Below are 25,796 nucleotides of genomic sequence, written 5' to 3'. Positions count from 1 at the left end.
TGCAGGGCTCAAGGTATTACCTAGTACACCAACTTTAATATTTGGGGAGGTCTGAGGAGTGCCCGACTGTCTTAGGTCATCCTAACCAGTTGTACTGGACTGCGAATAATCACTACAGGTCTGTTGCACCTTAGGCGGGGGTTTCGTTCCGCGGTTATCATGTAAAGCGAAAACAGCATATAGTCAGAACCCCAAGCCCTATAATCCTGCCTGCAGCTCCGGCTGGCGGCAGCGGTGGGGGGGATGATTTAAAGGGCTCCACCAGGCTTCCCACCCTGGTGGGGAGCTCGTAAGAGCCCTTTAAATCCCACCCATAGCTCCAGCAGCGGGATGCGGGGGCATTTAAAGGGCCCAAAGCTCCACGGTGGCTGGAGCCTCAGGCCCTTTAATTCGCCCCAGGGGCTACTAGCCACCTCTACAGCTGGGAGCCCCCTGAGTGATTTAAAGGCCCTGGGACTCCCAGCCACAGCTGGTGCCCCAGGACCTTCAAATCTTGAGGCCACGCCCCCTGCGGGACTCCAGGCCTTTCAGTGTAATGCTGAAATCGTGCATGTTAAATGCACGTAAGTTGTGAGAGACCTGTATCATGCTACTTGGAGACAAAACTGTTCAGTCATTAACCTTAACTGTTGCTAGTTGTCTCCTAGTTTGTATTAAAGGAAATAGAAAGTTCAGGTTTGCCAGGTGAGAAGGTATTTAACACACTCATATGAGGAAGAAAATTTTAACATTAGTTTGCCTACAATACAAAATAAGCATCTCTGTTCGTAGTGAAGAAACCTGGGGATGGAAAGATTAAAGCTACAGGGTAAAAAGGCTATGGCGGAGCCAGATGCAGAGTTTGGTCTGCTAGTCCCGTAGTACAGTAGACCTTCTAGAGCAGAGGTGGGTAAACTGGCCCATGGGACTGTCCTGCCTGGCCCTTGAGCCCCTGGCCCCTCCCCCGCTGTCCCCTTCTCTCCCGCAGAACCACACCACCATGTGAGCAGCGCTCTGAGTGACGGAGCTGTGTGCTCCTGCCGAGTGGCAGCATGTCTGGCTCCAGCTAGTGCAGCAGCCAGACATGCTGCCACTCTGCTCGGCATGGTAAGTGGGCTGGGGGGGAGGGGGTTGTATAAGGGGTGGGTGGCCCCAGGGGGCAGTCAGAGGACAGGGAGCAGGGGGCAGTTGAATGGGGCGGAGGTTCTGGGGAGCAGTCGGATAGGCATAGGGTCCAAAGGGGCCTGTCAGGGGCAGGGATGGAGTTGAGGGACTGGGATCCCAGGGGGTGATCAGATGGGGTGAGGGCAGTCGGGGATGGGAGGGAGCAGAGGCAGGCTGTTTGGGGAGGCACAGCCTTCCCTATCTGGCCCTCCATCCAGTTTTGCAACCCCGATGTGGCCCTCAGGCCAAAAAAAGTTTGCTCACCCCTCTTCTAGAGAGCCCCTCCCTCAGAGACCCAATAGGGGGCACAGCATGTCAGACCCAGTTTGAATGTGTGGTGTTATGGCTTGGCATAATGACTTGCATGAGGTTACACCACCATTCACATTTGTTCCAGACATTTTTCAGACAAGATTAGGTGGAGGGAAGAGAGTCAGACTAGGATGAGCATGGGGCCTAGTTCCCCAGGAGGCTCACCTTGCTCTGGTTCTGCGTGAATCATCACCACCTGCATTCAGCCTTGCAAGCACTGGCCTCACACTTCACTCCTGACATACTTCTGCCTCTGCCAGAGGATGGGAGCCATGCCTGCTGAGCAGTAGCAGCTCGTGCACACCCTTGAGGGCTGTGCCGGGGAGAGGGTGAGTGAGGCTCTAGTGAGTGGGGCCAGGTCTTGTGCCCTCTCCAAGGAGCCGGGATAGAACACGGGAGGCTGGCAGTACCAGCCCCCCACAGGGGCTTAGGCTCCCCAACCCCAGTTATGGCAGAATGGGGGGCATGCAGCCCTGAGGAAGGGTAACAGGCCCTACTGCCAACGCAACAGTTAATGAGTTTCAAAACTCAAATTTAGGTCCTGCGCCTGCCTGCAGCCACCCACCTGTGTCCTGAAGCCCTCTTCGCCCCACCACCTCTGCCTGGAAGGCACTTCTACACACACCTGCATTTGCCTATCAGGGAGGGGCTGTGGATCAAATCTGAATGGCTCTGCAACCCCTCATGCCAGGCAGCATCCTTATAGCTATTGTAAAGAGGAGGGGCTCCAAGCAAAAGAGTGCTAAGGCAGGGTGCAGTTCCAAGAAGGCTGAGAATCTGTGTTAGCTACATTGACCACATCTGGTGTTCGCAGCAGGAAATAGATTTCCCATTTGGAAAGTGAGCAGCTGAGGATGATCCCCACACTCAGGCACAGAATGTGCTGCTGGAACAGAGCATATTATAAACACCACTGCTAATGGGCAGCATTACCTGACACATTAATTAAATCGTGTTACCCTTTTCTATAGTGTGGTTGCAGATGAAGAACACATCCATGATGGAGTCCCAGTTCATCTGAGACCCATGACGACCTTGGTACAACTCAAGTCACAGGAAATGCCAAATATTTAAGCTCACAGCTGTGAGCACTCAGGACACAAGCAATAGTTTAGCAAAGTATAACTGCTTACTGGATGCCAGGGCTTCTGCCTCAGTGGAAGGAACTTTGTAGATTTTTCCTCCCTTGTAGACAAAGCTTCCTTCAGTCACTTTGAAGTCTAGGTAGCGAGTGACTTCTGTGTAAAGCAGCATCTTTACCAACTGACCTGCAATTAAGAAGTTTCAGCAGAGAAGTCAGCCAGCAGTCTGTGGCCAGGTGAGCATTTACCCTGTTTGAAAGATAGGGCTGTTCCTCTCTTTGCAGGGTGCCCATTATGATAGAAGTGTGTGTTTGCAGTTTAGGATGAGCTCCAGCAATGCCAGGAGCACTGCTCTACCACAGCAGTCCCACAGATTAGCACACATGTAGAGATTTATGAAAAAATGCTGACATGCTATTAATTTTAGCCAGTTTACAGCCGTTTAACAGCTTCCTTGGATACAAATTACGCTCACTATAGCTTTGGTAAGTATACAGGAATGTTACAAACACACACTGTCCCAGCTCTATTAGTATCCCTGTCATTTTATTATGGAGCCTGATACATATAGCAACATTCAGACTTAAGTTTCAACTTTGCAAATAATGTTGCATAGAATATAGACTAGGAGTATTTGTGGCACCTTAGAGACTAACAAATTGATTGTAGCATAAGCTTTCATGGGCTAGAGCTCACTTCATCGGATGCGAAAGCTTATGCTACAATCAATGTTAGTCTCTAAGGTGCCACAAGTACTCCTATTCTTTTTGCGGATACAGACTAACATGGCTACTACTCTGAAACCTGATAAAATAGACTGTAGTAGCAGCGACAGGAGCTCTTGACTAATACTCTAGTTTTATGGACCAACATCCAAATAAGTTAAACGAAAACTGTTATATGCAGTTTAGGGTGGGCCTGTGCCCCTTCCACTCCAGAACCCATGAATACATCCCTGGCAGGAAAGTACATACTACCACCTAACCTACTGACAGAAACAGTCACATCCCTAGTTGTTTTCATGTGAGTTAGTTGAGTTTAGGGTTCTGCACACAAAGTAGTTTCAACATAATGAACTGTTCCAGAGTGCTTACTCAAGCTTCAGCTAGTTTTATATAGTATTGTCACTAGGCAAAGACAAGTTTTATGCTTGGTAGTGTCTTATCCCTTACATACATTTCAGCAACAGAAAAAGGTCACCAGAAGTAATACACTGTCAGACTGAAAGTATTAAGTTCCCAGGGACACACCATAGGACAAGTTGACGACCAGTCAATCAGACAACCGCACCCTAAAAATTCTGCAGCTGCCAATGAAAGAGAGGAAGCCATTCCAGAACACTTATCAGCGCCAATAAGGACTGAGGAGCACGAAGCTCAGTATTACCAAAGTTGTCAGTGGTTATATAAAAAAGTTTTGACAAAGTTGGGAAGGGATCACTGGAGTCAAGAAGTATGCAAGCCACTGACACAGGCTGTTATAGTCTATGAACTAAATATTTTCCCACCCTACACAATTGCAGTCACTGTTTCTTCCTATAATTTTAATTAGGCTGCAGTACTTATAGCATCCACTCTACCTAAAAATTCAAAAGCCTTGCTTTAGTAAGCACAGAGGTTTTAGAGTGCATTTTTCTAAAGTCTTCACAAGTCACGGCTCAACTTTTCCCGATTAATTGGTGTGCAAAACAGGTGTTACTGTCATCTACAGATTTTTTTTAAACCACATGCACACTTTCCAGTTGTGTTTTTAGGATTCCTTTAGAGTGGCATAGCATGCTACAATGTATCTACTAGGAGACAGATCTTCATGTGCAACATCTCAGCTGGAAAGACAGCTAGAACTGTGACACCTATGTAATTAGCCATTTGAGGCTAGATGGGTATTTCAAGTAATGAGAGCATGCTCTCATATCTGGCTGGTTTGGATGAGCAGTATTTCAAGTCCTTGAGTAGATACCGCAAGAAACCAGTCCTTAATAGTAGCTGTTAGAGTGACTGATACATAGAAAGTTTACTAGCTTGGGACCTTCAGTCTGATTTAAGTTAAGATACTTACCATTAGCCATAAGGAATTTTGGAATTAAGTCCACATTCCAGTCTCTTCCTCGGCCCATTGATGCTGGTGGAGATCCTGGTATGTTAAACCTTTTGTAAAGCTTTAGAAAAAAGGATAAAAGCTCATGAATAGTGGAGAAAAACAAACATGCACTATTCATTAATAATCTCATCACAATACATGCTTATGCTCCCCAGAACATGCCAAAACTTCTTCTGCACTCATCTATAGCCCTCCCACTGCAAGCCTGTGGCCAGCCAGAATTTAGTTCAGCAGAAACTGGACTAATTGATACCATGTGCAAATCACATCAAACTGTTGCTACTTTAGGTATAGCATCAGGTAGCCTGCTTGCCTCTGTCTTATCTTCCTCTAATACAGAGCCCTTAAACTGGAGGCAAGCTTGTCATGTTTGTGACCTGTAGAACTGAAGTTGTAGCTGTATAACACTGCAAGAATAATTTCACTCCACTGATCAAGTTGGTCACCTTACTGAGCAGAAGGATAAAGAATACCCACATTTGTAAGCCTGATTTTTAAACAAAAGTTTCCATGAGAATTAGTGTTTTGACCATTTTATATTGTAGGATTATGTGTTAGGAATTGGTCTAAGCAATCTCAACAGAATATTAATCAGTGATTTGCAGAAACTGCAGCTTTGGTGCTAGGATGGTGAGAGAGCTTTGCAATGAATGGAATAGACATAATTGCTTAGCTCAGTGACTTTTGGATTAAAATGCATTAGTGCGTCTTGCATTTTTATGCCAATGTGTCAAGATGTCTAGCATTCAGATAGGATCAAAAAGTAACAGTCACATCACTTAGTAAGTGGGACAGCAATACAAAAGACAGCCAAGTCATATCCATGACAGTCGAAACGAAGCTATTTTGGATCAGCTTGTTTCTAGAGACATGTTTAAAAATACTACCTATTAGCATAAACAATGAACAATTGACACACGATGCTGAATGAACTGTCCTTAGTCTTAAGCTCCCCAAGTAATGTAGGAATAAAGACCAAAGGCTCTAAGACAGCATTTCTTTGTTTCAGGTGTTGGCTACATTTTTGGTCTCTTCCACACTTGTACTAGCTGCACTCCTGGTAAGATGTGCAATTAATTCTTCCCTTAGGAACAGGAGCAAGCTTCAATCTTCAGTTAGGAAGAGGACACAAAGATTTAAGAAGCAAGACCACGTAGGTACAGGAGTTAGTACAATATAGTGCATTGTTCTAGGTACTTACATCCTCCAGCGGTGTTATAGATGCACTTTCACCTCCATAGTAAGAGTTGCGATCCATGTGAAGGACCTTCTTTCCATTCACTGACATGATGCCAGAGAGGATGCATTCCTGTACAAAAATGAGGAGGTTTTAAATGCAGGGAAAGAGTCCTTTGCTTCAGTTATAGGACTGGGTAATCCCATCCCCCTTTCCTCCAATTCTCAGAAACAGCATGGAGCTAGTCATGCTGTTTCAATGAAAGCCTTAAGGACAAGAGCAGCACCTTAAGTTTCCTTAAGCATCTGGGTAGAGTTTAACAGCACCCAAACCACTTTTGACCATTTTACCCCATAAATACAAGTTGGATGGGCAATGTAAGATGGCTTGCAGGGACAATATGGGGTAGACAGCAAGAATATGGTAGATATTTGAGCAGTGGCTCAAACTTTTTTCCTGGTGAACCCCCTTTCACATAGCAACCCTCTGAGTGCTACCCCCCCTTAAATATATAAAAAAGTTTAATATATTACACCATTATAAATGCCAGAGACAAAACAGGGTTTGGGGTGGAGGCTGACAGCTCGCGACCTCCCATGTAATCACCTCACAACCCCTGAAGGGTCCCAACCCCCAGTTTGAGAACCCCTGTATTTGAGTATATAGTCACTACATGCCAGGAAGTTGTACTTTTTGACAACATGACCACCAGACTGACATGAGGAACGGGCATCTTTTTAAGATGCTGTTACACAAGTATATGCCAAAGTAGTTATTTTACTATTTATTGCAAGACAACTTATAAGCAACAAAAACTGAATAGACGCAAGCAACTCAAAGTCCAATGTTGATCTAACAAGTCGATACAAGCCTGCTAGTCTTTAGCATTTTTGTTTGTGGTAAAAGCCATTGATCAAGTGTTTCAAGACAGCTGTTATAGATATTCTCTCTCAAGTATCACTCCACGCTGTGAACATTTCTTTTTCAGAGTGAAGCTCGTCAACCTGTTATATGCAAGTAACTTTTGGCAGATTAGGAGCATACACAGAAATGCAGGGCTGGAAGGGCATCAATAGATCTACTCCAGGTCCCTGCACTGAGGCCTGGTCCACACTACGCGTTTAAACCGAATTTAGCAGCGTTAAACCAATTTAACCCTGCACCCATCTACACAAAGAGGCTCTTTATATTGATAAAAGGGCTCTTTAAACCAGTTTCTGTACTCCTCCCCGACGAGAGGAGTAGCGCTGAAATCGGTATTGCAATGTCAGATTAGGGTTAGTGTGGCCACAAATCGACGGAATTGGCTTCCGGGCGCTATCCCACAGTGCACCATTGTGACCGCTCTGGAAAGCGATCTGAACTCGGATGCACTGGCCAGGTAGACAAGAAAAGCCCCACAAACTTTTGAATTTCATTTTCTGTTTGCCCAGCGTGGAGCTCCGATCAGCACGGATGGTGATGCAGTCCCAAATCCAAAAAGAGCTCCAGCATGGACTGTACGGGAGACACTGGATCTGAATCGCTGTATGGGGAGACAAATCTGTTTCTATCAGAGCTCCGTTACAGAAGACGAAATGACAAAGCATTTGAAAAAATCTCCAGGCTATGATAGACAGAGGCCACAGCACAGTGCTGTGTGACAAGCGTAATGGAAAGCCAAAGAATCAAATGGATGCTCATGGAGGGAGGAGGGGGTACTGAGGACTCCAGCTATCCACAGTCCCGCAGTCTCCGAAAAGCATTTGCATTCTTGGCTGAGCTCCAATGCCTGTAGGGTCAAAACACATTGTCCCGGGTGGTTCAGGGTATATCTCGTCAATTTACCCTCCTTCCCCCTGTGAAAGAAAAGGGAAAAAATCGTTTTTGCCTTTTTTCAATGTCACCCGTATGTCTACTGCATGCTGCTGGTAGACACGTCTGGTGCTGCAGACTGAACAGCACATCCTCTCCCCTTCCCTCCTGGTGGCAGATAAGGTACAGTGCAAAATGACTGATACCGTCCTCATCCCGTGAGTGCTCCTGCTGGCCCTCGGTGAGGTCGGCCAGGGGCGCCTGGGTAAAAATAGGAATGACTCCGGTCATTCCAGCAGATGGTACAGAACGGCTGGTAATCCGTCCTCATCATAGCAACTGGGGCTGAGCTCCATCAGCCCCCCACCTTTTCATGTCTAAAGAAAAGATTCTGTTGCCTGGATATCATAGCAGTGGAGCTGCACTCCTCTCCCTCCCCCTATACCTGACGCATGGAATTCTGTCCTGCCTGGACTATCAATAGCAGCTGGAGGCTGCCTCCCCCTCATTTATCTCACTAAAAAGTCAGTGTTTCTTATTCCTGCATTCTTTATTACTTCATCACACAAATGGGGGACACTGCATGGTAGCCCAGGAGGGTTGGGGGAGGAAGGAAGCAACGGGTGGGTTGTTGCAGGGGCACACCCCCTAGAATGGCATGCAGCTCATCATTTCTGTGGGATCTGACACGGAGCGGCTGTGCTCTCTGGTTCTCTAGTACACTTGCCCCATATTCTAGGCAGGACTGGACTATTTTTAGATAAAACAAAGGAGGGAATGATCCGAGGAGTCATTCCCATTTTTGTCTTTGCGCCCCCGGTCGACCTCAGCGAAGACCAGCCAGGAGCACCCATGACAGCAGCAGACAGTAAAGAACGACTGATAACTGTCATCTCATCGCCAATTTACAATAGCATGGCAGCCGGTACAATAGGGATGGTAACCGTCTCTGCTACCTTGCAAAGGCAAATTAATGCTGCTATGTAGTACTGCAGTACCGCTTGTGTCAGCATCATCCAGTACACATACGGTGACAGTGACAAGGCAAAACGGGCTCCATGGCTGCCATGCTATGGCATCTGCCAGGGCAATCCAGGGAAAAAGGGCGCGAAATGAGTGTCTGCCGTTGCTTTCATGGAGGAAGGAATGAGTGACGACATTTACCCAGAATCACCCGCGACACTGTTTCTGCACCATCGTGCACTGGGATCACAACCCAGAATTCCAATGGGCGGGGGAGACTGCGAGAACTATGGGATAGCTACAAGATAGCTACCCACAATGCAACGCTCCAGAAATCAACGCTAGCCTCGCTATATGGATGCACACCACCGAATTATTGTACTTTGTGTGGCCGCATGAACTTGACTTTATACAATCTGTTTTACAAAGCCAGTTTATGTAAAATCGGAATAATCCTGTAGTGTAGACGTACCCTGAGGCAGGATTAAGTAATGTTACAAGACTATCCCTGAGAGATGTTTAACCTGTTCCTAAAAATCTGTGGTGAAGTCTATTCCAGATCTTATAGTTAGAAATCTTTTCCTAATAGCAATCTCCTTTGCTGCAGATCTGCATGTCCACTAAAAAGGTAGGACAAGTAGTAGTTGTCCCGACACTCCCCATTAAGTTGGAAGGAAAGCAGTGCCTGGCATCAGGGTTGGCATGGACTGTAGAAGACCCAAGCTGTGTTACAGTTTTGCTGAGCTTTGTTCAAAACAGATGCTACAGTGGCTCCCCCAAGAAGCTTTAGGAAGTTTTATAGTGCATTTGTGTCAAGCCAGGAAAGCCGCCTGTTGTGACGCCACAGGTTACACAGTTTAAAGATGCCCACCTTATGGGGAGATGCAGCTGCTGCTATATCAGCCCTAGACATGCTAGCCAAGCCTTGAAGGACTCAAGGCCTTGATATTTCCTTAGTAAGCTTCAGTTAAAACTGAAGGTTTATTTTGCCATTTGTTTCTGTTAAAGCAGATTGATGCGAAGAGAGCACAGAAAACACCACGGTTCTTATAAATTTGACTTAAAAGCCAACAGTTGTTAGACTGCTGCTGCATGAGCTCTTTAAGAGCAGAGGTGTTACTGAACATTATACCAAGGACTCCACTAGTCATTTAACATTAACCCAGTTGTGGCCCTTCTTCCCATTCACATGTTTGAAGTTAGAACACATTGACATCTGGCCTGTTGAGAAACAGCTGAAGTGATAGCCTGAGCACATCAATGAAACCTGGTTCCTCCAAGAGAAATGTTAGCTCTGAAAAAGTCTCCATGTAACTAGATTTAGCTATGCAACTCCCATTGAAGATAGTTGGAGTTGTGGCTAAATCCCCAACCAGCTTTGAAAAAATTCAGTTAGTTGCAGCAGAAAGGCTATGAAGTATTTACAGCCTTGAAACAATTGGATAGCCAAAGACCAGATCAGAAAGCAGCAAAGGCACATGCTCTGAGAGCTGGGCCCTGTTGAATAGGGTTGAGGCACAGAGGGGGCAAGAGCATAAGAACAGCCATACCAGGTCAGACAAAAGGTCATTGTAGCCCAGTATCCTCTCTTCTGACATGGCCAATGCCCAGAGGGAATGAACAGAACAGGTAATCATCAAGTGATCAATTCCCTATTGCTCATTACCAGCTTCTGGGAAACAGAGGCTAGGGACACCATCCCTGCCCATACTGGTTAATAGCCATTGATGGACCTATCCTCCAAGAATTTATCTAGTTCTTTTTTGAATCCTGTTATAGTCTTGGCCTTCACAACATCCTCTCACAAAGAATTCCACAGGTTGACTGTGCGCTGTGTGAAGAAATACTTCCTTTTATTTTAAACCTGCTGCCTATTAAATTTCATTTGGTGACTTCTAGTTCTTGTGTTATGAGGAGTAAACAACATTTATTTACTTTCTCCACACCAGTCATGATTTTATAGACCTCAATCATATCCACCCTTAGTCGTTTCTTTTCCAAGCTGAAAAAATCCCAGTCTTATTAATCTCTCCTCATATGGAAGCCATTCCATATCCCTAATAATTTTTGTTGCCTTTTTCTGAACCTTTTCCAGTATATTTTTTTTAGATGAATACTGCATGAAAATATGGTTGCCCGACATGTGGGCCTACCATGGATTTATATAGCAGCAATATGATAACTTCTGTCTTACTATCTACCACTTTCTTAATGATGCCCAACATTGTTCACTTTGACAGCTCCTGCACATTGAGTGCATGTTTTCTGAGAACTATCCACGATGACTCCAAGATCTCTTTCTTGAGTGGTAACAGCTCATTTAGACCCCATCATTTTATATGTATAGTTGGAATTGTGTTTTCCAATGTGCAGTACTTTGTATTTGTCAACACTGAATTTCATCTGCCATTTTGTTGCCCCGTCACCCGGTTTTGAGAGATCCTTTTGTAACTCTTCACAGTCTGTCTGGGACTTAGCTATCTTGAGTAGTTTTGTATCATCTCCAAGTTTTGCCACCTCACTGTTTACTCCTTTTTCCAGATCATTTATGAATATATTGAATAGGACTGGTCCCAGAACAGATCCCTGGGGGACACCACTATTTACCTCTCTCCATTCTGAAAACTGACCATTTATTCCTACCCTTTGTTTCCTATCTTTTAACCAGTTACCAGTCCATGAGAAGACCTTCTCTCTCATTCCATGACAGCCTGCAGAGTAAAGTGGTAGTTTTCCACATTCAATCCTTGACTCCTACATCCACTGTCAGAGGCATCAATAGTGATGGTAAGTCTTTTGGCCATGCCTATTAGCTGCCTGTTAACGTTCATCTGCCAAGCTATCTGACCTGGAGCTGGATATGCTAACATTCATCCTTAAGACATTCTGATGTCAAATGTTGCCTTCAAGAAGTAAACTAAACCCTTGGCCATTCTAAAGAGAACCTAATGCCTCTTCTCCCAACTTCCTGAAAATCTACAGCATGCAGCTGTTAGCCAAAAGCCATCATATCTAGCCAGGCTCTTTCACCAACATTCACCTTATGTTGTGATTAGTTCGTTATTTTCAGCATTGCCCGCAGCTCTTTTTCCAGAGTCTGGTCTACCACAATGCTAAGTGAACCTGTTAACCCATATTGGTTAACAGTCCAAACACCTGCCCATTGTGGGTCTACATTTTAGAGTATGGTTCTCAAAAAAAAAAAAGTTACAGAACTAGAATGTTCTGCTAGTCAACCCTTGTTTGCTTTTAAACAAGCCTTTTAGACAGTTAGAACATGGATATGTTGAACTAGAACACATTAAGGGCTTGTCTTCACTTCATTTTTAGCTCAAGCTGTAACTGGAGTGTTGCCTCTAACCTGGCTCCCACCCATACACAGAGTCTCAAGCTCAAGTTAAGCAGTGCTTTAATCTTCAGATAGCTAGCTTATGTTGGTTGAGGGAGGAGGGGACGGCGCTGTTTTTTTTTCCTTCAGCCTTGGCAACACTCACCAAATTTTGTCTAACCAAGTAGGCGTATTCCTGACAGGAGAGGAAGATACGAGAACACTGGGTGTTCTCAAGTAACTACATAAACATTCTTAAGAGATGGTAAAGGAACACACCAATCCCTTATAAGATAGGGATGAGATGACAGGACAAGGGATAAAGATGTTCTGTTCAAGTTAGCAGGTACAAGGAGAAGGTGGTAACTAGTAATATCTGGAGTGTAAGTAACTTGTTTGTATCAATGTATAAAAAGGAGAAGTCATAGAAGGGGCATCTTTGGCCAGCCAAGGGGACAACATCTTGGTACATTCACTGAGCTGGTCCCATTGCTGTGGTCATACATGTTTTTATATCTGTAACCAAGGAGCCAGAGCACTAGTACTGTGCTTTGTCAACAATAAACCAGGCTGAGTGTCTTTGCCACCAAATCAAGCCTGTGGTCTCTTTATACTAAGATCAAGGTCTGCTGAATTCACATGTCGCACTATCTGCTAGCGTGGCTAACAGAGCTCCAAGAACAGTAACACTACAGCAGCCGCATTCCTCAGCACTTACCAGTGCCAGAATTCAGGAAGATGTGAATCTCTTTCAAGTAAAGTGAAGTTATTGCTGGTTGGTTACATACCACCCAAATGGAATACATAACTACATGTCTAGATTGCCTTTGTCCTGAATGAGGGTTAGCCCAGCTACTGCTCAATCCAGAAAGAAAAGTCATATTGACAGACAAGCAGAGCTGGCAAAAATTAGTGATCCCTACCTGAGAGAGGGTGCCACTAAGCTCTATTCTGACAGTGAACAACAGGATTTACCAAGTGCAATTAATTCACTGGCTGATTTGAAACCCTGGACTCAGTTCACTAAATTAACCTGCAGAGTCTTCATTTGTAGTCTTGTGGATTTGGTTTGACAGGTCCTCATTAACAGAACGGCTTGTCTCTTCAACAGCCATGTGCCTACGCTGACTTATTTGAAAAATTAAAATCTACCAAAACACTGGCTTGTCCGATCTGGCAGATAGTGGCACAGCATTGATAATTTCCATGCCTGAGTTCAGCCATGAGAAAGCCGAGTAGGATTTCAAAACAAAAGAAAAAGTCAACTTAGCATACCTGAGTTATTCTAATGCCTTCAATAACTAAATTCCTGAAGCTGAATGTCAGCTTTCCTCTCCCCATTAGTGACACAAATAGACATTTTAGGTATCTTTTGCCTCATCTCTCTCTCAATTCACAGGTGTATGCCACTTCCAGCAGGACAATCTTAAGAAGCAGCAGCAGAAGATGAATTTGGAGCTGGGCAGAAGTCATAGAAAGTGTTCTAGTTGCCTCATTCCTTCAGTTCTGTACTTGTCTAACCTGGATTCTTCTCACACAACTCAGAGCTCACACAATTTTATTTAAGATCCATTTGTAATAGATTAAAATCCATGCAACTAACCGCCTGCTACACTACCACCAAAAGCAGGTTCTAGCACACAGCACTGGACTTCAACTTAAGCAGTTTGAACCCAAATACCACAAGCCTATGTCAGATGGAGAATGTGAAAGAGGCAGCAACATACTGTATCAAGCCTTGTTGCGTCCTGTATTAGGCCGATATGGCATCTTTTTCTCTGATAAGATAGCTGCAGACATAGACTGTCCAAAGGCAAACTTGTTGGCTGATCTGGATTTTGAGGCCACATCCATGCCCCAGGTGCAGCAGTTCACACCTGGGATCCCACTGCTGAAACTTTATGCCAGTATGACAAATTGGGATGGGGAAGTTAGTCAGAGAACAGACTAAGAACAGCCTCTGGGGAGGGAGGAAGAGGTGGAAAAAGTGATAGTTTTTTAACTGTCAAACTGCCCTTCCAGTAGCAGTTTGTGGCCCTCCATCCATTTTATTGGTAGAACCAATCAGGTCCTTCAGCCTGCCACATGTAGTTTTTAAAATAAGTTAGTGGCTGCTGGAACACAAAATACTGATGAAACTGCACCAAGGCTTCTGCCAGGTAAACGGGCCCAGATATCCCAGGGAATCTTAAAGTATAAGAAAAGAATGAATAAGCAATGAGAAAGAGGCTTACCATGCTCATTTGGCATATAATGACGAACACCCATGAGATAGTTTGAACAATCAGAAAAGTGAAAGTTAGAGTTAACCATACTCATGCAGTAACGTGCCATTGTTGCATATGCAGTCAGTCAGTGATGAATCCTTTTAGGCTGCAAGCTCCTTGAGGCACAGACTGTTTGAAGGCCTTTTGGTGCTAGTTGTCAGGTAGCTGAAAGCAGATTCCCTTTGGACTCATGCTTAAAGTGTCCGTCCAAGAGCCCAGTTTGTGATTCAGCATAGTCTGATACAATAACAGGTTAAGGAAAGATATGAACCTATATCAACACAGGGACAGAAAAAGATAACTCAGAGGCACTGGGGCTTAAGTTAAGCTTCCTAGTGACAGCTTTTCACAAGCAAGGACACCAAGTGACCTGCCCTGTTTACATGAACAGGATTTGCTGCTCTCTACTGGTGCCAAATATGGTAGGAGTCTCACTCTCAAACAGAAAACCTTCCAAGAAAAAAAAAGTCTGAGTTTGTATGGATTTTCTCCTAGAGCTTAGTGCCAAGGATGGCAAGTTCAGAAACACCCTCAAACTGCCAGAATGACTGAAACTTCAGCCAATTGTGTCACTGTCTGTAGCGAGAAAGATTCTGTATTCAAGTGATCTTGTGACACACCCTCTAGTTTAGAAGATTAAGCATTGATTTTAAGATCCGCTCTAAATAAATGTTGAGGCATAACTGTTCTAACCTAACAAGCTGGAAGCTCAGGTGATCTTGACAGGCAGTATGTCAGTAGGTGAAGATCTTCACCTCCCAGAGAAAATACTCATCTTTAAGTTACACACACTAGCTGGCTGCATGGATATTCAAAGCTCTCCCCATGCCACCCTACCCACCCACCAAAAAATAGAGTCTCCAGGAAGCTCATAGCACTATCATTAATATAGTCCAAGCAACAGATATCAAGGTAAAAGAGTTAAGTCAGCTAATTTTAAAGCTCTGATTAATGGGATATCCCATCTCATAATCAGCTACCAGAAGAGATGACATGCACGAAACAAACAGTGTGCCATCCATTTAGAAATTACAATCCCCCAGAGGTAGATTGAGGTTGTTCAAGGAATCTAAACCAAAAGTTGTTACCTAGACAATTGCAAATCAACCCCAAGTTGCAGATCAACTGACAGGCTGAAAAGCTGAGTTACCTGGAATTGTTTTCTGTAGGACCCATATCTACTGAAGTGTTTGTATAGCAATTTAACCTGTGGATACAATTTAGTTAGATATTTTTTTTCACCGTGGCAACAATTATAGAATTTGGCGTATTACTATTTGACACACAAAGTGAAGACTCCTACGGGGATACTGTTTGACTAATACTTTGTTTGAATGTATACTGATTTGACAGGCAGTCAGACCAGACTCCTCCAGTCCCAAGTACACTTTACTTTCTGAAGTGAGCTCAAGCCATTACATTAATCAGTTTAATTTCTGATTAAACTAAGAAAATAAAGAGGAAAGCATTAGTAACAAGAGGTTTGGAATCAATTTGGTTTAAAATAATATTTTCCAGATACTTGAAAGGCATCAGTATATTGGTGAGACATGTTCTCTCTCAGGCCTGGTCTACACTACGCCGTTAAATCGATTTAAGCAGCGTTAAATCGATTTAACGCTGCACCCGTCCACACTACACCGCCCTGTAAATCAATTTAAAGGGCTCTTTAAATCGATTTATTTACTCCATCAAAACGACAGGCGTAACCCTAAAATCGATTTTACTAAATCGAAATTATGGTAGTGTGGACGGAAATCGAAGTTACTGGCCTCCGGGAGGTATCCCACAGAGCACCACTGACCGCTCTGGACAGCGGTCAGAACTCCGATGCACTGGCCAGGTAAACAGGAAAAGCCCCGCGTACTTTTGAATTCAATTTCCTGTTTGGCCAGCGTGGAGCTGTGGAGCTCTGATCAGCACAGGTGACCACGCAGGGCTCATCAAGCACAGGTAACAATGCAGTCTCCTGAGAATAGAAAAAGAGCACCAGCCTGGACCACACAAGAGGTACTGGATCTCATCGCTATCTGGGGAGGATACAGTGCTCACAGAACTCCGTTTGTCGAAAACGAAATGAGAAAATATTTGAAAGATTTCAAAGTCTATGATTGCAAAGGACACAGGGGACTCAGTACAGTGCAGAATAAAAGTGAAAGAGCTGAGGCAGGCATACCAGAAAACCAGAGAGGCAAACGGAAGGTCTGGAGCAGGTCTGAAACATGCCGCTTCTATGCTGAGCTGCATGCAATTTGGGGGCTGTGCAACCAGTACCCCACCCCTTGCCCGTTGATTCAGATGCCGTGGTTGCGATATCAACCGTGGCTGAGGATTCTGCTGAGGGTGAAGATGAGGAAGACGAAGAGGAAGACATTGCTGATATCACAACAGCTCTCAATTACCCACAGCAGCCAGGAGCTTTTTGTGACCCCTGAATTAACCTCCCAGCCCACCCAGCCACTATCCCAGACAGTGAAGCCATGTGAAGGGACCTCTGGTGAGTGTACATTTCTAAATTTAAAACAGGTTTAAACAAGCGTTTTTTTAATGATTAATTTGGCAAGCAGGGGTTGTCAATCAGGGTTGTCATTCATTCGCAGCTAGTAAAGTTACAGGAAAAGTTCGTTAACATGTCTGGGGATGGAGTGAAAATCCTCCCAAGAAATCTCCATGAATCGATATTGGAGGTACTCAAAAAGCCTTTTCAGTAGATTCGGGGCAAGGCGGCCTTATCCGGTCCCCCATTGTATGAGACTTTCCCCCGCCAGGCATGCATCAAGTAATTCGGCAATCATTGCTTCACAAAGCACAGCTGCGTAAGCGCCTGGACACTGCTCGCAGTCAAGAAACATACGTTCTGCATCTTCCGCTGTTATTCTCACCAGAGTTATATCATTCATTGTAACCTGTGGAAATTGAGGAATTTTTTTTTATTAGGGGGGCAAACATGGCGATTTTTCCTACTGTGCTGCCGCTTTACTCATGCCTTGCCCGTAGCTTGACTGTGGGGGGGAGGAAGGTTGCGCTGGGCTTTCTGTGTTTGCCGAGCAGGGAATCTTCCCAGCTAGCAGCCCACGCGGTTGGGGGGGGGGGGGGAGGATGAGGAGGAAGATGCATAACAATTAGCTTACCTGATAGCAGCCATGCAGTGTGGGAGGAGGGGAAAGAGCGGGTTTGGGGTTACTGGTTCCTCTTAACAGGAACAAGGCATGATAGGTCACTGTGGATATAAACCCTGGAGAAGTCAAACATAAAGCCTTACCATGGCCGCATGGAAGCTGAATTATGATGCCAGGACCGGGACCTGCGTCTGCAGTGTGCTCTGAGAGACCAGGGACACAGGCAATCATTATTAAAGGATGCAAAACGACCTTGTAGTGAAATCACATGTGCTATGTAAGGTGCATAGTTTTATCCACTGTGAAAGACTACAAGCATTGTTCTGTAAAATGTATCTTTTTACATACTTCTCTCCCTGTTTTCTCTCCCCATGCAGCTGCACACTTGTCTGTCCTTGGTACCCCATCGGAAGGCTAGCTAAGATAAGGCGGAGGAGAAAGAGAACTCGAGATGAAATGTTTTCAGAAATCATGGAAGTAACCGCAGTGACAGAGCTCATCAGAATGATTGGAAGGAAGTGATAGCAAAATACAGGAAAGATGCCAGTGACCGGGAGGATAGGAGAGACGCTCGAGATGAGAGGTGGCGGCAGGAGAAGATGACAGAGAAGTGGTAGGCAGGAAGATCAGCGGTGGCGTGATGCAACGCTGGAGCTGCTGCGTGATCAAACTGAGATCCTCAGGCGCATGGTGGATGTTCAGGAACAGCAGCGGGTTACAGAGTGCCACTGCAGCCCATGTTTAACCACCCTCAAAGCTCCCCACGTTCCATATCTCCCTCACCCAGACGTGTTAGAACGCGTGGGGAAGGATTTCTGCACCAGCCCACTCCTCCCCCATGGACAGCCCAACCAAAAGGCTGACATTAAGCTGAAATGTGCTTAATGGGCTTTTCCTTTCCTCCGATCCTCCTCCCAAACCACACCATGCAGGGATACCTAGATAATTCTGTGCCTCTTTTTATTAATTACTTTTTAATCAAGAATACATCCAAAGGGGAGGGTGGTTTCTTACAGGGAATGACTTTTAAGAAAGAATTCATGATTTTTAAGCAATACCAAATGACTTTTAATACAGAATAAATGATTTTTAAAATATACTGACTTTATTTCCTTCAGCAAGCTGTAAGTAAAGGGGAGGGTGGGTTGCTTAGAGGGAGTCAATAGAGGCGGGAGTGTTCATCAAGGGGAAACAGTCACTGCAGTCACACCATACCCTGGCCCGTGCTGAAACTACTTTTCAAGGCTTCTCTGATGCGCACCGCCTCCTGGTGTGCTCTTCTAATCGCCCTGGTGTCTGGCTGCTCGTAGTCAGCGGCCAGGTGATTTGCCTCAGCCTCCCACCCCCAGCCAGAAAGGTCTCCCCTTACTCTCACAGAGATTGTGGAGCACACAGCAAGCAGCAATAACAATGGGGACATTGGTTTGGCTGAGGTCTGAGCGAGTAAGTAATGATCGGAAGCGACCCTTTAAACGGCCAAATGCACACTCTACCACCATCCTGCACTTGCTCAGCCTGTAGTTAAACAGCTCCTGACCACTGTCCAAGCTGCCTGTGTATGGCTTCATGAGCCATGGCATCAAGGGGTAGGCTGGGTCACCCAGGATAACGACAGGCATCTCAACATCGCCAACTGTTATTTTTGGTCTGGGAAGTAATTTCCTTGCTGCAGCCGTTTAAAGAGAGTTGTGTTTCTGAAGACGCGAGCGTCATGAACCCTTCCTGGCCATCCCACGTGGATGCTGGTGAAACGTCCCTTGTGATCCACCAGTGCTTGCAGCACCATGAAAAGTACCCCTTGCGGTTTCACGTACTGGGTGCCCTGGTGCTCTGGGGCCAAGATAGGGATATGGGTTCCATCTATGGCCCCTCCACAGTTAGGGAATCCCATTGCAGCAAAGCCATCCACTATCACCTGCACGTTTCCCAGAGTCACAAACTTCGTAGCAGCAGCTTAACGATTGCTTTGGCTACTTGCATCACAGCAGCCCCCACAGTAGATTTTCCCACTCCAAATTGATTCCCGACTGACCGGTAGCTGTCTGGAGTTGCAAGCTTCCAGAGGGCTATTGCCACTCGCTTCTCCACTGTGAGGGCTGCTCTCATCTTAGTATTATGGCGTTTCAGGGCAGGGGAAAGCAAGTCACAAAGTTCAAAGAAAGTGCTCTTACGCATGCGAAAGTTTGCAGCCACTGGGAATCGTCCCACACCTGCAAAACTATGCGGTCCCACCAGTCTGTGCTTGTTTCCCGTGCCCAAAATCGGCGTTCAATGGGTAGAAGCTGCCCCATTACCAGCAGTAGCTCCAAAATGCTGGGTCCCGCGGTTAGGGAGAATTCAGTCTCCATGTCGTCATCGCATCACTCTCGTCGGTGCGCTGTCGTAGCTGCCTCCTCCTCCCTCCTCCCTCCTCTCCTGAATTTGCAGTTCATGGCTCAGCATAGACAGCACGCGATCGTGCGCGAGGTGTTTACACTTGCACGATTGCGTTACTGATCTCAGCAGGGTCCATGTCTCAGCAGGGTCCATGCTTGCTGTGCTATGGCATTTGCTCTCTTCACCCAGGAAAAAAGGCGCGAAATGGTTGGCTGCTGCTTTCACAAAGGGAGGGGTGAGGCTGTACCCAGCACCACCCGGGACAATGTTTTTTGCCCCATCAGGCACTGGGCTCTCAACCCGGAAGTGGGAACTATGGGATAGTTGTGGAACAGCTACCCACAGTGCACCGCTCCTGAAATCGACGCTAGCCTTGGACCATGGACGCACACAATCGATTTAAGGATCTTAGTGTGGGCGCGCTAAACCGATTTTATAAAATCGGTTTTATAAATTCAAATTTGTTTAAACCGATTTAATCCGGTAGTGTAGACGTGGCCTCAGTGTTTAAAGTAAGCCTATCTAGCATGCTAACCAAGCATGCTATGGGAATATTTTTCACAGTGAACCCTGGCCAGCAAAAACTCATTCTTTAGTCTCTCTTTCATGTCAACTCATGCTCTTAGGCCTGGTCAACACTTGGGGTGGGGAGGGAGGAAATCAATCTAAGTCCCTCAACTTCAGCTACGAGAACAACGTAGCTGAAGTCGCTGTATCTTAGATTGACTTAGAATCACTTACTTCGCGTCCTCATGGTGCGGGATCGATGGCCATCGCTCCCCTGTCGACTTTGCTTCCGCCTCTTGCCGAGCTGGAGTTCAGCAGTTGACGGGAGAGCAATCGGGGATCGATTTATCGCGTCTACACTACATGCAATAAATCACTCCCCAATAGATCAATCGCTACCCACCAATCCAGTGAGTAGTGATTTATTACCTATTCATTTAATGGAATGATGCTGCTATCTGTCCCTATGATGCCAGCCAATACCAGGCTGGAACAAAGACATAGGTTCAATCTAACATGCACCCTAAGCACATAACTACAATAACTAAGGTTTAGAACTCTGAAATGCCATTCATCACCAGGATTTCTAGGACATAGTAAGAAAACTGCAGGGCATGTGGTAGCTCTGGTGTTGTACGGCAATCAAAGTTTGCAGCAGTCAGCTCTGAAAATACAAACTCTCTTTTGGTAGACATGTAGGCAGAAAGGCACTACGTCTTAAGATGGATCAGTATTTCTCCCCCACCATCCTCATACATGTTTAATTTGATGGGTAACAAGTAGCATCTAAGTTTTAATTCCTACAGACAAAAGATTGTGAAATCTGTCATAATTAGGAGTTCTCATGTTTAGCTGTACTTTTAACTCTAGGAACACCATGTTTCCTAGTAATTTAGGGTTGCACAAACATCCCAGCACCTCTTTATCAATAAGTACCATGATTAATTAGCATTGCAACTGATCCATCTCCCACTAAAGTAACAATAAAAGAACTACCAATCTGACTTACGTAAGTGTTGGTTTACTTTTTGTAGGCTACCGATCTCACCGGGCTCCTTGGGAAATCAAACTTTGGAATTAGCTTGTTTTAATTGACTAGCAGACCTAATAGGTTTCTAAATGTTTCAACTATTAGTGATGTGATGCCTTTGGATAGTCATAAGAGAGGCTTATTTAAATTTGTACAGCAAGTTTTCCCCAATGTGACAAGAGACCTAAATTGAGTAAGTATCAAAACCATTTGACAATACAGTAGGTTAGCATACCTCCACAACATTTATGTAACAGTGAACCTATGGGCCTATCTAGAATGATCACCAATAGATAATGCATGTTTTTATGCCCCAGTACAAAGGCTTAGGCAATACTAGAGCTGACAACTTATTGATTTTATTTCACATTTGATGTAAGTGACAAAAAGGGGAAGCAACAAGTGCCTTAAGAACAATATTTGATTTTAAATTCGTAAAAAGAAAGGTGCTGGGAGGTCATAAAGGAAGACATGTTAGCATGTGGTGTGATAGAGGATATGGTATTGAACAGAGTACTTTGGAGGGAGGACTCATTAAGCAGATCCCTTTTGATGGGATCAATGCAAAGAAGATTTCATATATTTTGTTTTATACATACTGGAATTTCAAATTTATTGACATCACTGTGTTGAGTTCAGCAACACTTGGCGTGTCCACCAAAAGTTGTGCTGATATGATGGCAATTCAATGTCTGATTTCACTAGTGCCTAGGGATACAAGTTATTCTACAGTTTACTTCTGACAAGCAGGTTAAGGGTATTACCATGTAGAATATATTAAAGTTCTTCATCTCTAGGAACTCTGACACCTCTCCATTCCCCCTCAAAAAACACACACCAAATGTGAACCCCCAGAGACTCTTACACAGCTTCTCAACCATCCCATAAAGCACCCCCCTCAAGAAAGTTTAGAAAACATGCCTTACTCATCTTCCTACCTGGGCTTCTGAAGGGAACCCTATCCAGTTTCTCTTAGATGAAGATTCCTTGAGGCTAAGCAGGTGTGGCCAGCCAACATGTGACATTTCCAATTGGGGTTTGGGGATCAACAGGGCAAAGAGGTTATTCATGCCATTCTGTTGTAGCTTTACTCTCTAAGGACTAGTCTACACTGGCAGCACTTCAATGTGGCTTGTGTGGCCGTGGCAAAGAGTTCTCTCAGCACTCTAAAAAACCCACCTCCACAAGAGGCATGGTTCCCAACACTGGTGCACTGTCTACACTGGCATTTCACAGTGCTGAAATTTGCTGCAATCGGGAAGAGGTGTGTGTTTTCTCACATCTGAGTGAGAAAGTTGCAGCGCTGTAAAGTGCCATTGTAGGCACGCCCTAAGCCTCTACCCCAAATAGTCACTGAACTCAAAGCCACAATGACCATAGGACAACAATTTCAAGCTTCTTGTCTGTCACCTCATTTATTTGACTGGGCAGAAATCCTGTAGTCAAGTTTGAATTAGATTCCAGCTTTGATGTTTACCACTACTTTTGGCTGGTAATCTATTTCCCTCTCAAAGTTGCAGTGTATGTTATTGATCCCAATCCCTTAGCTATACCATTCCTCCCCTTGTTCCCATGCATTCACTCCCCCACATTTGAGTCTGTTCTTACAAAAAAACTCAATTTTACCTCTTCAAAACAATACTATTAAGAGAGAAGTCTTTTAGAAGAACTTCCACAATTAAATCCAATACCTACTATGACTAGAGCTCCTAGGCACTACAGTACAAAGAACTAACAGTTAAATTCTACCTTTTACCACAAGCCATCCAAGTTTCATTCAAAGCACTTCACAACAATACAGCCAGTTGCTCAAGTATACCCATTCAAATAAAACTACTGATCACCTGTAGCTCTTAAATGGGTTAAGATCAATGTGCTCTTTTAAGATGTGTTCATAAGATGAACACAAAAAGGATGGTACAGCTGGACACCTAGAAGAGAAGAATCCACTTTGTCTTGTATCTCAGTCATGTAAAGTCACAGTGAACGCACTAGATATGTAGGTTAAGAGCTTAGCTTGCCAGCTTGGCTTTATCATCCTGTTTCAAATGCAACAATCACAGTGAGCTGCATTCAGACATTAGTAGTGTCAAACTATTGTAGGAGAAAGAACCGAATACAGAAGTGTTTCTGAATAGTCTCTTGTTAGTTATTTGGAACTTGAGCCATTTCCCTAGTTTTTAATACTACATATATTTTGACTGACTTTAATACTATGACAGAAGCCCTATTTCCCAAGAAAAATAGAGGGAGCAGCTTGTGTTACTATGACCTCTCTTGCTAACTCAAAAAGCACCTGTCAGGTAGATGGAGAATGAAACCAGCTAGGATTGTGTCAGTTTCACTCATCACTTTTGGAAGGTGGGACAAGTAGCAACCGTCAAGGTGTCTCCCTGAGGGAAAGGGGTGGAAAGCCTTGGTTTCACACGTTTAGCCAGACTAAGGCACAAGTACTGTAGGAATAATCCTGCACCAAGAGGGAACGGCCTACAGGAACAAACAGGTCATCTCAAATGGCAAAAATATGGCTATTTATCACCATAGGTAAAGCATCAGTCCCCAAAGCATGCAAGTGACAACAGCATTTAGCCTATGGGAGGAAGTGCATGCAGCTCTTTATAAGGTATTATCACAATCCTGAGCCTGAGGTGCAGGGAAAAGAAAATGGGGGAATGCCCATCCACCTCAAAATGCAAAATTGTATGCCTGTCCAGATTAACAAGAGCAAGAAAGACAATTTTAACAATAAAGGAAGCATTCATTCACAGCTATATTGTATTTTCTCTCTCTATTTCTGGAAAAGAACAATGCTTATCTTATTCTGCGCAACTCACAATCCAGCTCAGACTTTTCTTACTAAAATTGTATTAGAGAAAGTTAAGGTGGAGGGAGATTTCTCCCCCCAGTTCAAAGAATGAATAATAGGAAGTCAGTAACAGCAGACCCTGAAGCAGCAGCATTGTTACTTCTCATCTGCAACCTGCAAAGCAGCATCCTCCACCACAGAAGGAAGAGATTACAGAGGATTTTGTAGAGCACCGAATATTACCAATAGTCAAATTTCAGCAGGGGGGAAAAAAGGGACAATTTATAAGCAGAAGCAGGAAAAAAAAATCCCCTTGAAGGGATTGGTTGACTGTTTACAACTCAGTCACGCAATTGCTTATTCTTTTCCCCACCCCCTCCTACTGCAGTCAGGGATTGACAGAGCATGAATGCTGCATTGAGGAAGGGAGGGGGCAGAAAGACTGCCTGCCTCCACCCGAAAGCTAGGCTTGTGCCTTTCCAGCTCCAACTCAAGGAGATCAGAGGCCCAACTGAAAATCCTTAAACCCCGGCGGGTGCATTTTTTCGGGGAGGAGGGGAGCAATCAGCACCAGGCAATAACGCCCTGTTGGTGTTTTACAGTTTTTTCTAACAATTGCATTTCCTGGGGCCTCCTAGAGGCAGCTTCAGGAAACGTGATTTTACAGTTAAATAGTCAAGCCCCCTCCAGCAAGGGAGACCCCACTACCTAGCCTAGCACCGCGGTCACACGGGAGCCCCCCCACCAACAAACCGCGCTGGGCAGGGCCTCCTCTCCTGCAAGCTGAGCCAGGAGAAGAGCGAACCGCCCGGGCTCGGATCCCGGGGTGGGGGATGAAGGAGAGAGGCGGCAGGGAGGGTGGGAGCCAGGGGGCCGAAGTGGGGGGCGGGAGAAAATGCGCAGAAGCGGGAGTGGCAGAGCGGGGAGGGGCACCGAGACAGGGAAGGTGAGGGAGGAAAGGCGGGCAGCGGTTGAGGAAGAAGAAGAAGTGGAGACGGAGGGGATGGGGAAATGGCAAGGCGGGCAGCGTGAGAGGGGTCGGGCGGAGCCGCTGCAGCCCCGGCCGCCCCGGGGGGAGGGGACCGGCTCGACCCGCCCGCGCGCCCCTCCTCACCGTCAGCCCGGTGCCAGCACGATCAGTCGTACTCCTCATTCTGGCGGCGGTGGTCGCGGGCGGGGCGGGTCGGGCGCTACAGCGCGAGACAGGAGCAGATAAATGAAGACGCGCTGCCGCCGCCGCCGTGAAAGAGACCGCGCAGGGGTGGGGCGGGGCCGCCGCAACGAACCGAGGGCGGAAAGCCGAGCACCCAGCCCTGTCAATCGCGCCCATTCGGCTCCCCCGTTGGGCCGCTCGACTGTCAGTCGGAAGCTCCCGCCTACCTCGCTAAGGGGCGGAAGACGCCGGGCCGCCCCCCATGCCAACTGGAATGCCACCGTGGTGCTGGGGGCGTGCGCCTGCGCGGACGGAGGCGGGGGCTGCGCTGACCCTGAGCCGCCGCGAGGGCTGCCGCGCGAGCCGTCGTGGGCGCTGCTGGTGCAAAGACAGAATTGCACATCCTGCGCCGCCTGCTGCTGCTGGGCAGAGCCGAGCTCAGCGCAGGCATTTTGGGCAGGGCACAATGCATTTGCAGGGACGCATGGCAAGAGATGTATTGCACTGCGTGTATCGCTCCCCAGGCCCAGCAGAAATCTCCTTCCCTGCAAACGCCCCATCACAAAGCCCATGGGAGTGAAATACCGGCTGGGGGCTGAGGTCACGGGCGAGCTATTCATAAGCACTATTGTGCTGGAT

General features: G+C 45.8%; 1 protein-coding gene across 1 annotated transcript in view; it reads right to left on the bottom strand.

Annotated features, from left to right (window-relative positions):
* The window catches only part of GDI2 (GDP dissociation inhibitor 2), a 34,846-nt gene extending 9,566 nt beyond the window's left edge, over nt 1-25,280 (bottom strand). The window contains exons 1-4 of the mRNA XM_032797497.2: nt 25,119-25,280; nt 5,839-5,946; nt 4,596-4,695; nt 2,589-2,723 (exon numbers count right to left, since the gene is read on the bottom strand). Of these exons, the coding sequence (XP_032653388.1) occupies nt 2,589-2,723; nt 4,596-4,695; nt 5,839-5,946; nt 25,119-25,157 (382 nt within the window). The 5' untranslated portion in view covers nt 25,158-25,280. The remainder of the gene's footprint in view (nt 1-2,588; nt 2,724-4,595; nt 4,696-5,838; nt 5,947-25,118) is intronic.
* Nucleotides 25,281-25,796: the final 516 nt, after the last annotated feature.

This window comes from Chelonoidis abingdonii, chromosome 1, assembly GCF_003597395.2.
Source record: "Chelonoidis abingdonii isolate Lonesome George chromosome 1, CheloAbing_2.0, whole genome shotgun sequence".
NCBI lineage: Eukaryota > Metazoa > Chordata > Testudines > Testudinidae > Chelonoidis > Chelonoidis abingdonii.
Note: the sequence above shows the minus strand (reverse complement) of the source record. Positions and strands in the feature narration are given on the sequence as shown.